Here is a 12,432-nt window from a genome sequence, read left to right on the forward strand (position 1 = left end):
CTTCCTGTAGGTTTTACAGAGAGTTATGCAATATTTAGAGGTTTTATAAGCAAGTCAATTGTTCAATATACCCATTATCATTCTTTCTGTAGAACATGAATCAGGATTCGGAGTGGTGATATTTTAAAAACGTATATGGCATTACATATATGTTCAATATTACATATTGCAGTGTCTCCTAGTAGATTTACAAATCCTGCAAATTCCAGAGACCCATTTCAAATCAAGGGCCTGCTGTGGTTCTCTGTGCCATCCTGTACCTAGCAAAATACTATACAATCCATTTAATCCAGAGGTCAGAAGGCATAAAAGCAAAGAAGGAATGGATAAGATATGAATAGAGTGGAAGCAGGAAGGGAGAAAAAACTGGTTCCTACCAATGGTTTGCTCTGTGATTCATAGTGTTCTGCCCTATTCCTACCATTTTATTAAAGAAATGGATGAGATCATAATGAAGACAGGCTATAATGCAATGGTTTTACATTTGCAAGAGACTGAAAAAGAGCAGGAACTCAGACAGTGACTTGAAGGAGTGGATTTTTATTTTTGGCATCTCGATATATTTCCGAGAAGGATTTTATTTAAAGGAAGGTGTGAGAAATCCTGAAAAGAAACATTATGGAATGACTTATGTCTAGAAGTGGTTAGACAACAAATTTTTTTATCTGTCCTTTAAAAACCAAGTGAAATAATTTGATAATTTCAGTATTTCTTGAAAATATATGTATGTAATAAGCAGCATTTTTTAACATTCTTCTTTGTAAAGGATTTTCAGTGCATTGTGTAACAGAACTGGATTTTTTTCAAGTCGGAATCTCAATAGATACTCCTAAATAAAATGTTATATGGTTGAATCAGGGGTGGTTTTAATTTCCATTGACAAGACAGGTGAAAGAAAACCAAAGCAGCAAATTGGGCTTTGGAGATTGGATCTGCATTCAACAACTGAACACAAGAAGGCACAGTATTGTGATTTGATGTTACTGTTATGGTTTGCTATAAAATGTTGAGGTCTGCTTTTCCTGAAAGTTTCTCAGTCTTTGAGTGACTAAAAATCATGTTTTATCTTTCTAAAATAATTACCATTTAATATTATACTCCAGAGTATGGATTTAATTACAAGTCCAGAAAGTCTTCTGCTGAAGAGGAAGGAGGTTGCTGAGCAGAGCAATATTAAATCTGAAACTCTGTGGTACAATAATAGAAGAAAGAGTAATGCTGACAGGAACAGTGCTTTTGCTTGGGCTACAAACAAAGTGAAGCAGCAGCAAAAGAGACAAGAGCTGGTTTTACACGAGATGTGAGCCTGATTCCAGACGCTTCTTCTTGGTGCTGAGCTCATAGCTGTGAGAAAATTTTCAATTTCCTATCAGTCTGCCATTTTATGAGAGTAAACTTCTTAGCGCTCCCTAGAAGCTCAAACAAACTACCAGCCTCCTTGGGAGATTGGGTCTGTTCTGTTGGTTTAACACATAGCTCCATTTTAATTAGCCCCATTATTTGACCTGGCCCACAACTAACATTTTTCACCAGGCCCTAACTTTGCACACACAAAGCATCTCTCAGGAAAGATGCTACCAATTGATGTCATCCTGCAGGCACTTTGTCTGATCACAGGCCTGGCCCATGTAAATATTTACAAGTAGTACTCCTATTAATGTTAAAAGGAAAGCCTTGTGATCACTTAATAAACCTTGTGAAAGAAGTGGTGGGTGGTTATAGGAAAATAGGTTCATTTGCCAGATTCCCAGCCATCATTCTCACATGATTTGACTGCATTCCTGTCCCTACCAAACAGTATTGTTGGCTCCCAGGCTTCAACCTATTTAACATATAAAATTATGTTTCTTTGAAAGTGCTTGCCAGCCTACTCTAATTACATTGTATTAAAACTCTAGGCTAGACGTGGTGTGTTGATGGTATGATATAAAGCAGTCAAGTTTTAAAACCAAAGCTGGATGCTGGCAGGAGCTTTTCTGCCTTTTCAGTCCCAGTGATTTTGGATAACTTGTATATTATAAAAGAAAAGTTTTGAGTTAAAACTGAGGCAAAACCTGCTAAAGCTAAGCAGAAGCAAAAAAAAAGGGCAGGTCACCCTGTCTGTCCTTACTCAAAGACCCAATTCTGAGCCTGTTTTTGTTTCCATTCCAGAAGGAGTGAGTGGAGCACATGATGAAATCCATGCCTTTCTAATTTGCCCTGCAATACTCAAGATGTTGCTGTTGACTACAGCCAATTTGTCAAGGAACCCTGAGAACATTCAATTAATTTACCTGTTGTTTATAGCAAAATAATTATATTGTTAATATAGATATTTAAGGCTGGTAGTTGCACAGGATACTGCTTGATGCTCTCCTGATGAAACCTAGGGCCTCAAAAGAGCTTCCAGGATGGCAGCAATGTAGCTGATGCATCTTTCCAAAAATATTCATTACTCCTTTGATTTTCCTGCCTCTGTGTTTCATTTTCATATTATATCTTTTGTGCCAAGGATTTAGTTTGGGGTTGGGGGGTGATGGTTTGATTTAATAATTCTCATATTTCTATGGCATTCAAAATAATACAATCAAGCTCATAGAATCTGTGTCTTCTAAAATTACTTTCAGAAGTAATTTCCCAGAATATCACTGCAGAGATTGTTCTTAGTGGAATGGATATCTTTTACTTTCCTAAATTTAATTCTAGAAAAAACAGCTCTGCCACTGGAGGACACCAAAAGAGGCAAGATTGAATTTCTATAGGAAGTGAGAGACTTCTCTAATGAAGTAAGAGATAAATGAAGTCACCGTAATTTGATGGTGAAAGGTGTTTGTTGAGTGTCTTATATAGCAGAATGGGGAGTCAGTAGTTCATTAGTACTGGATACTAATTGCATACAAAATAGTTGGTTCTGTGAAAATGGTATGTCACATTTATGAGAACGTAATTATATAGAGCATAATAAATTAACACATCACAGTTGGATGGGCAGAGATTTTGCAGAAAGCCTTGTTCAAAATAATCTGGCAGATGGTTCATGCGAGCTGCTTTAGCTCACACACAGACAGGAATTTTCTTCCATATCAGGTGCTTTGATAAGTAATTTGCTTGTAATTCATTATGCTGAGTAATTTATAACTTCCTACAAATCACATTGTATAGATTCTGCTCCCTGGCTTCCCAGAATGGCTGTGTGATCCCACACATATAAACAATTAACAGTATTTCAATTTTAGTTTCTGAAAAATATTTGTTTAAAAATGCATACTTCTGCTGTGCACAGAATCCACATCACTGCTATCACAGAATGTCACATTTTATCCTAGCGAGAAGAATGACTGTCCATGGTCTGAAATAGCAGGCATTTTAGCACTGCTTGACTGGAAGCAGAAGTGCCATCCAAGTGTGAAGTGGAGCTCCTTGGTAAGGTATTAGTTAATCCTGACTCAAAGGTACATATGTGCTTAACGTCATTCAGGTAAACATTAAACTATTTAGATTTTTAGTATGTCCTGAGGACTTTCACATTTCTACTTGAACTAAGTTATTACTTCAGTAATTTTTTAGTCTCAGAGCAGAGAATATAAAAGGAAATCCCACCATATTTGAGAAATGAAGGTGTTGTATTCTGCCATGACTTCATCTGTGATTTCTGCTTTTTTGGGAGGGGAATTTTACCAGTATGTAAAATTGATGAATTCAGGACACCTACTTTAGTCTGTTTTTTTCTCTATTCCTTGAACCATGGAAAAGGAAAAATTAAACCAGAAATTTGCGCCATTTCAAATACAGACATTTTAACAGACTAATCAGTCAGTTTCCCAGGAAGCGGAGTAACTAAGTTTAGAATGTGCTCTGAAAGGCCAAAACTGATGCTGGGTAACCCAAATCCAAAGCCTGGGAAAAGGAAGCTAAGGTACCTAACACTAGCTGATCCTCATCCCATAGAAACTGGCACAACTAATTAGACCTGCAGATGCGCAGTTGTTCATTGCAGAAGTAGCAGATTTATTAACTTTTAAAATTGCTGCCTTGGCTTAAATCGAATGGAAGTTTGTTTCCTCTTTGATGGCTTCTGTATCCAAAAAGTTTTTATATTTTGGGGGATTTTACTCTTAATGGGGAAAAATAGCTGTGGATGTTAGGGTGTGTCTTTCACTCAATAGCAATACATTTGTAGAAAGTGCAATGATGCAATTTATTAAGCAATAATAAGAAATAAAGAATATTTGTTCAGGCATCATGCTGTCCTCTGTGTGTGTGTGTGTGTGAATTGTTACTCAGATTATAGGTGGTTTGAATTACCTTATATAATAGCTGTATTATGTGTCTCTATTGTCCATAAGAGAGAGCTTGTGGGGATCAGATTCTTAGGCAATTCATTTGTGTAGAACAAAAAACCCCCAAAAGTTTACTCCTCTGCTCACAGTGTCATTCCTGGTGGGTAGGGTGGTCATCCTCTGCACCACCAGATTCCTGGTGGGTCTCCCACAGGCTCTGTTACCACAGGTCTGCACATGCTCCCCTTCTGCAGAAGGAATTGCTCTCCCACCTCTTTGCTGAAGGAACTGCTACTGTAAGACAGATTTTCATCCCAGGTGGCATGTGGCAATTAATTAACAGAGTTTTATTGTTGGAATATTCCCCCTCTATGTAGGTAAAGGAGAATGACATGTCAGACATACACCCTCCACAAGAATAAATTCAACAGTCATCTGATGATGCACTGGGACCACTACAGTGCTAGATGTGTACTTATAAGGATGTTCTAGAAGCAAACTGACATTTTTAGGGCTACATCATGAAACAGAGTTATTTTCCTATTTATTTTCCTCCTATTTTTTTTTCCAAAAATATAAGCATCTGCAAACAAGCAGACATAAACACTTTGCAAAAAGATAAATGTGTGTTACATATTCTTTCCCCACCCCTTCATTTTTTGCATCCATTTTTATTCCAGAAAAGTAGAAACAAGTGCAGAATGTATGCTGTGGAGTAAAGCAGCCTGAAGGCATTTCTATGAACCCATCCCCTTACTGTTCATTGCACTGAGAAGAAAAACAGAAAGATGAGATTCCTCAACGAAAGCAAAACAAGAGGCAGAAACATAATCTCATCTTTTTTGAGGAAGCAGGCAAATCTCCTGCACTATTCAGTAGTGGAATTAATCAGCTTCTTAATAACACGTTTGGACTGCTTGGTGAGATGATTCTGAGTTAGAAAGTCCACTCTGCAAGTGGGTGAAGGAAAGAAAAGAAGATATGGGGCACGCTCTACATCAATTTAAGGCTCTGTTCTGGAAAAATTGGCTCTGCCGTGTGAGGCAACCGGTGAGTGCTTGGAAATAATTAAAAAAGGAATATTTAAATTTTTTAGTACCTGGAAATATTATTATTAGTATTTAGTATTGGAGAGAGTGTGTCTATTGATTTTCCTTTTTCACTGCAGATTGTTAAGGACAGGCTGGCTGCAAGTGGTTCTTGTTTTGCCTTTTGTCACCTAAAAACCCAAGTAGAGAATGTGTTGTTTTAGTTCTAAAATGGCTGAATACAGCAATGCTCCAATTTAAAAATGAGACAAATGTCATAAAAGTTTTGAAGAGCCACTTCTTATCTTTTAATTAACATTAGATACTAGCAGGGCTGGTTAGCAATGGCAAGGGAGAAAATCAATTTTCTTCACACTACAGGCGCTTATAGGTAATGTAAGAAAGCTTGGATGACTGTGATCAAAGCTTAGATACAGGGAATGCATTGTGTATTAAAAATTGTATAAAATTCTTCATTTCCTTTCTTATCCACTCTCCAAAGCCTAATTTAACCTTTCAAATTCCAACATGCAAAATAATCTGGCAGCTGCTTCAACAGAAGTAAAAATTAAAATTATGAAAATTAGATATGACTTTTACCTTTACTGTGATGGAAACAATTTTTTAGGATAGAAGGAAGTGAATTTTCTCAAGTGAGAGAACATTTTTGTGGGGAAAAAAGGTCACTTCAATTAATAGTTTCGCACAGATTTCACTTGTCTATAATGATCTGGGGATTTGCAGTGAAGCATGTTGGCTGCTTTGAGTAGGATTATTTCAATTAAATAAGCACACAGCTTTCAGTTTCATAAATATTTAGCCTTAATAAAATAGTGATTTGGAGAGGAATTTCTTCCCCAAATTAAAGTGATGTTTTCTAATATAAAATATACTTTTGGGGGAAGGATGCTGTTGGTCATATTCTTCTCCATGCCTGAAGAGTTCTTGTGTTCAATCGGGGTGCATCAAGTGGCTTCTTTGTATCTCCTGTTTTCCTGCATGTGGATCTATTTCTTCTCTTGCTCTGTGTGGTGTTCCCTCATATATTTCTGAAAGGAAAAAAAAATCTTAATTTATGTAAATTGTAAGTGTGTCTAATTGGTAGATTTCCTGAATAGAGAACTCACTGAGAAGCAGACTTCTCCAAGCCAGGAATTACGAGGGTGATCCAAAGCAAACTTTGTTCTGCCTGTTGGAAGGCAGAAGCTGCCCTGGGGAACTTGCAAAACCTCCTTGTGCGCTGTTGTGCAAGCACTGAGCTGTGAAGGAGCTCCATCTGCAGTACGGGAGGAGAAATCCAGGTGCATGGTCCACCTGTGCAGAGGTGGTAATACCCTTGTGAATCTGAAGAGAGAAGCACCTCCTGAAAGATCTGATGTGCTTCAGCTCTGTTCCATATCATGTAGATCTGTCTGTATAAGACAATTTTCTCCTCATGGCTATTTATCAGCAGTTAGGGCTAGAAGAAAAGAGAGGGGTATTGAACCAGCAAAGTGCCCTGAGTGCCATGTGACATAAGTCAATATTACACAGTGAAGGGCGCAGGGGCTGTGACAGATGTGAGAGTTCTGTAAGGAACAGGTCTTGTGACTGAAATTCAGGTTGGCATCCACCTTCTATCAACATGATTCAAAGGCGGGACAGGTTCTTTTGTACATTTTCACTTGCTGGAGTTTGAAACTGCAGTTGTGCCATAGACACATTCTCATTTCTTTTTTCAGAAGTTTTTACTTCAGGACTACAGATTCTAGATGCTTAGGACATACACACTACCAGGCTACTTTAGTTTTCCATCACTGCATTTCTTAACTATCATTTAAATAATGTTTATTACCATCCAAATTTGTAGCTAAGTAAAGGATGAAATGTGATTCCCAAATTCTGATGTCCTAATTTAGAGGACAACTGGAATTAAAATCAGTTGATTTTAATCAGCTCTGTTACCAAAACTCACCACTCCTGCAAGGTGCATCTCCCAAGAATGTCATGAGCTCTCAGGCTCCAGCTCCCCTCAGGGCCTGGGCAAAGCAGCCGTGCAAGGACTGCAATCCTGCAATGTTGCAAATACTCTTTCCTTGGACCTTCTGTGGGTACTTGTTCTATTTGAACACAAGTAAGCTTTATACAGCAGCACTATTTTGCCATGTTTGCAACAAATAACTTACTTGTTAAGATCAGTTTTGCATGCTTAATGCCTGCAGCACGCTATCCTTCAACCTGTTGTTTCCTCTGCAGCAGTCTTCTCAGTTCTTATCCCAAATTCCTGTCAGCAGGAGCAGCAGTCCCTATCCAAGCTGAACCCTCCTCACATGGACTATGCCAGAGATGGCAGGGCTGTGTTTGACCCTCATTCCTGGCTCAGCCTTAGCCCTGGCTCACCTGGAGATCTGGATCCCAGCAGAACCTGCTGCCTTCCCGGGGCACTGCCGGCCAGGCCCTTCCTGACAAGGGCCCTGCTGCCCTGGCACCCTCCTGGCTCCCTGCCCTTCAGGGAGCAGCTGGCTCCTGCTGTGCCCTGCCAGCTGGGCTTGTCCTCAGCCCTGAGGTGGCACCAGGGAGCCCAGCCTGGGCTGGGCCCTTCCCCTATAAACCGAACTTCTTGTGGGACCTTCCCCTGCCCACTGACTGTGAGCTCTTATGGTGGTGGTGTGTGCCCCCAGTCACAGCTGGACCCTTTCCAGCCCCTCCTGGGCAGCCTGGTGACATTCCCTCCCAAGTCTCCTCCGCAGTGCCCCTTACCTCAGCAGCTGCAGCTGGCTCCATTCCCCACAGAGAGCCCAGGGATACTCTGCAGCAATGGCTCTGCTCCACAGCAAGGCCCTCCATCTGACCCCAGGCAGGAGGAATGGGGATCAATATGCCAAGGAGGGGAGGATGCTGTCAGGCTTCTGGGCCTCTGCTAAGTTTAATGACTCTGAGCAGCCCAAGCCAAAATTGGGTTTCTGTGCCCTCCTGCCTGGGAGAAGTCAGAGTCATACTGCTCTCTGGCTCAGCCCTTGTGCTTGGCCACTCTTTGGCTTGACCTGCTGTGACTTTGACCGAGGATCTGGGCTCCTGGCTGAGGCTGGCTTTGATAGCAGGCCTTGCCTTGCTCCCCTTCTGGGCTCCCTGGGATGGGTCCCCTGCCCTGCTGGGTGGCACTGTTACACACAGATCACTGCACCCTGGGGAGCAGCTGGCCCTTGGTGATCCCTAAAAGATTGAAATAACCATCCCCACTTTTTATTAGATTGGCTTCTGTACTGTTTTGAGTGTGATCAGTTTAAATAAATGGCGATTTCCCTAAATTTCAGGAAACCTTTAGTTCCTTGTCTCATGTCCAGCACAGATGTCCTTCTCCACAGGGAAGACTCAACCACTGGATTTTGCTCTCATGTTATGGTTTTTAGGCATTTTTCTGACATGCCCAAGTTTACTTCTGTGATGGGATTTGGTTCAACTGACAGTTTAGAAATAAAATCCCCTGTATGCTCCAGGGAAGTTAACAGCCCCTAGTGGGAGACCTTCAGTGTGCCTGTACCCTAGTGGGAGACCTTCAATGTGCATGTAATTTCTACCGTGTTTCTGTCCCTATTCACACTTTCCTAATGCTGTTATCAGTGAGTCTAGGAGCCTTTTGAAACTTGGCTGAATGGCTTTTGCCTCCTTTCTGCTGCTGAAAACTGTCACAATTGCTTTTCTTGGTGTTTCTTTTTCTTCCTTCCAACCCATTTGAGAGTTTGTGCCCTCTCTGCAGAGGCATAAATGTGCTCTGTGTATGTGCAATCTGCTCAGAGAAGACATACTCAAAATCTGAGTCCCACTGCATGTTAGCTTATGTGTCTGGTCCTTGTGGCCCTGGAAATGGGAACACTGGGATATGAGAAGTGTGGCTGGGGGCAGCCTCAGGCCTGTTAGCTTGGTCTCACTAGGTCTTCCCTCCTGGAGATGGCAAGGGTGGCTTTTGGAGAGCATTTGAGTGCAGGTGACAGAAAGGGTGTAATGGCAGCAGCCAGGGAGTCAGGGAAGGACAAGGAGGTGTGCCACCAGGAAGGGCTCAGGGGAGCATGAAGAATTTCACCAAGGTGCAGAATGCTGCTGGCTTCTTAGGAGGCTCAGGTATGGGAAAGTTGAAGGTCACTATCATTACCTTGCCAGTCTTTGTCTTGACCTGAGGAAAATATCTACAAACAGTAGAAATTGAAATGAAAACTACTTTTCTGTTCTGAAAGAAGCGTATTTCACAAAGTTATAAGGATTTAAAATAGAAGCATCAGTTGTTAGCTTGCTTTAACGGTCTTGTTTTTCCTTAAATAGTTGTAGGGAGGATACTTAATATTTTTATTTTAAATTAAAAGACATATGAATTTTAATGGTTTTTTCCCAAACCCTATGTTCTAGACTGATGTTCTGATTTCCTTTTTCAGGTCCTCTCTCTCACTGAAATACTGTGGCCATGTGTACTTTTCTTGATTCTAGCTGCCATCCGCTTCCAGGAGCCCCCAAAATACAAGGAAAACTGTATGTTTTGGGGTTTTTTTTGTGTTCTATTTTGGTTGCCTCTACTTGTAGAAGTATTTAGCAAACACTAAACACATCCTAGAAGGGGGGACTTAAATGTAGTGGAGTCAATGGAAAGAGTCCTACAGTAGGATTCAATCTTGTCCAGCTACAGATCTGAGGAAGCTGTATTTATGTGGGAAAGAAATGCTAAGTTTGGCAAGACAACTTTTAAACATAAGCTTTGGAGTAAGGGAGATTATTTGGGTTTTAGTTGTATTTATTGCTTTCTATTGAGTAATGGAGTTTAGATGACTGCCTCAGAGGTGGATATTTACAATTAGACAAGATGAACCTTACCCCTACTCACTTCCTGGGATTGAGAATTTATATTTTGTTAAATTCTTACATTTCTTTTAACACTTCAAAACTTATGACTCCCTCTACCTTATAAAGCTATTTTTGCTTTTATCTTGTCAAAATATAACTTCATTTAGAAAAGAATTATTTATGATATTATAATCTATTCAGTTTATTATTATGTTATTCACCAATGCCAGTAAAATGGGGATAAACCAGCTTTAGCTATATTAAAAATCAGTTTGGTAAAACAATTCTAGATCTGTAGAGTGAACTACCTGGAGAGAATGTAGCCTGCATTATATCTATTTACTTTATGGAGAGCTGTGGATAATTCCAGAGATATGGAAAAACGGCTGTTTAAAGAGTCTTGATTGAGGTGTGTCCAGACATTGCTGAACACCAGTTCCTTCATTTTTTGAAAGCCTGTGAGAAAAGAGGAAATGTGGGAACTCTGCACATCACTCCGGATGTGAGGAGTCCCCCGAGACCACGCCGAGAGCCGAAACCCCGTCAGGGGGCTCGGAGATCTTGGCATGATGCCCAGAACACTTGGTGGCTAGATTTCGATCCTGCAAATGAATTGCCAGTTTGGTATGAGGGCTGGAAAGTGTCACAGGTTTAAAGGGTGTTTTTATAAGGTGTACACAAGGTGAAAATATAAGTTTTAAAAATTTTTGTATAAAGGTAATGGGGACAAGATAGAAGGAACAGAGCGTGTCTCATCCTTCTTCCTTCTTCTTCTTGTTCTCCATCTTCTGCTGTGGTGTTGGCACTCAGGGATTAGTTTGGAGAAGGAGTACACTGTCCAACATAAGTGATAGGTATTGGAAGGTAAAGTAAATATGATATACGTAATTTGTAGTATAAGAGACGGAGCAGCCTTGGGGGCGGTCGGAGAGCGTCATAGCTGCCTTGCTAGTCAGACCTCTGTCTGCCAGAGAGAAAATTTTGTAGATAAGACTTAATAAACAACCTGAAGACCGAACAACAGAGAGTCCAGTCTCATTCTTCAGAGCCTGGGGTCGTTCTCTAGACCACCCAACTCACCTCGGGGGCAGAGAACAAGCAGCCGACCCCGACAAGGAAATACCACTTTGTGCAGAAGTCGATATTTCAATCCAGGTCGCATGATTTTGGGGCTAGCAACCACATGATACTGCAATAATGTTACTACCAGGAAAATCAGCTTTTCAAAGATTGCTCTCAAATATCACATGTAGGTTGTTGTCACAATCTGACGCAGAGGCTACTCATTTTCTGTGATGACTGAGTTTTTCTTAAATGAGACACTTGATACAACTTCATTGCTTGCAGGTGACAAAGAGGCTTTTTAGGATAAGGGAGCACAATGTGATGGTACAGTTTGCAAATGCGATATTACTGGTCCTATTTCTGCTGCTGCTTGGTTTCAGGTTACTTAGAAGCTCGTGATTTACCGAGTCGGGGCCTTTATCCCTTCCTGCGGAGCCTCTTCTGTAACGCTGGCTCGAGGTGGAGGGATGCCCGGTACACAGCACAGAGACACGGCCGCTCTGGGTGAGTTATGTGAGTTTGACAGAGATGTCACCACCACAGTGCTTCTTCTTTTACAGAAAAGGTTCTTGCTGCCTTGTAGACTGGAAAAATATAAGCAATGTTACTCTGTGCTAAAAGTTTCCTTCAGTGTTCTTATGATTGCAAAAGGTGTAAGGCCTTAGTTGTACCTCTTGCTAATTTTTGTTTACATTTCTTGGGCATTTCATGCTGGTTTTGGATACTGAATGCTCTGTGGGGTGAAATTGTAGAGGTACCTTGGCATATTCCTTCCCTTTGGCCGCTACCATGTCAGAGCATACTTTTATCCTTTACCAGAGGGTCTTTTATTACATGTGAGTGAAGCAGAGCACTGAAATTATATGCAGATTTAAACATTGAATAGTTTGGGAGTGTAAGTGAACCCAGAAAAGTGAACAAGAGTAACTTTTATGTAAGACCCACAAAGAGCCAACAAGGAATAGCAGAAGTTCTGTAATAAGAAAGAAGTAATAAGAACTTGGAAGGAATAAGAACTTGGAAGAAGTTGCCCATTAGAGGCCCTTGTCACAGGATCCTAGCATGCAGAAAGAAAAAAGATTGACTTGAATTTGGAATTTTTCTTTAAGAAATTAAGTAATTTCATCTACTCCAAAAATGGTTGAGATGCAAAGACGCTTATGCAAACTGGCTGAAGGGTATAGTCATAAACAGACTTTTGAAATATATAACAATAAAGTCAAATTAGGATCAGCTAATCAGAATATATACATTTACATCTGTATGTTTAT

General features: G+C 40.5%; 1 protein-coding gene across 1 annotated transcript in view; it reads left to right on the forward strand.

The window, feature by feature from the left end:
• Nucleotides 1-5,240: 5,240 nt before the first annotated feature.
• ABCA13 (ATP binding cassette subfamily A member 13) overlaps nt 5,241-12,432 on the forward strand; it is a 169,538-nt gene continuing 162,346 nt past the window's right edge. Inside the window, exons 1-4 of the mRNA XM_031064927.1 lie at nt 5,241-5,309; nt 9,694-9,787; nt 11,542-11,665; nt 12,062-12,081. Coding sequence (XP_030920787.1) covers nt 5,241-5,309; nt 9,694-9,787; nt 11,542-11,665; nt 12,062-12,081 — 307 coding nt within the window. The remainder of the gene's footprint in view (nt 5,310-9,693; nt 9,788-11,541; nt 11,666-12,061; nt 12,082-12,432) is intronic.

The sequence above is a fragment of the Geospiza fortis genome, unplaced genomic scaffold, assembly GCF_000277835.1.
Source record: "Geospiza fortis unplaced genomic scaffold, GeoFor_1.0 scaffold1257, whole genome shotgun sequence".
NCBI lineage: Eukaryota > Metazoa > Chordata > Aves > Passeriformes > Thraupidae > Geospiza > Geospiza fortis.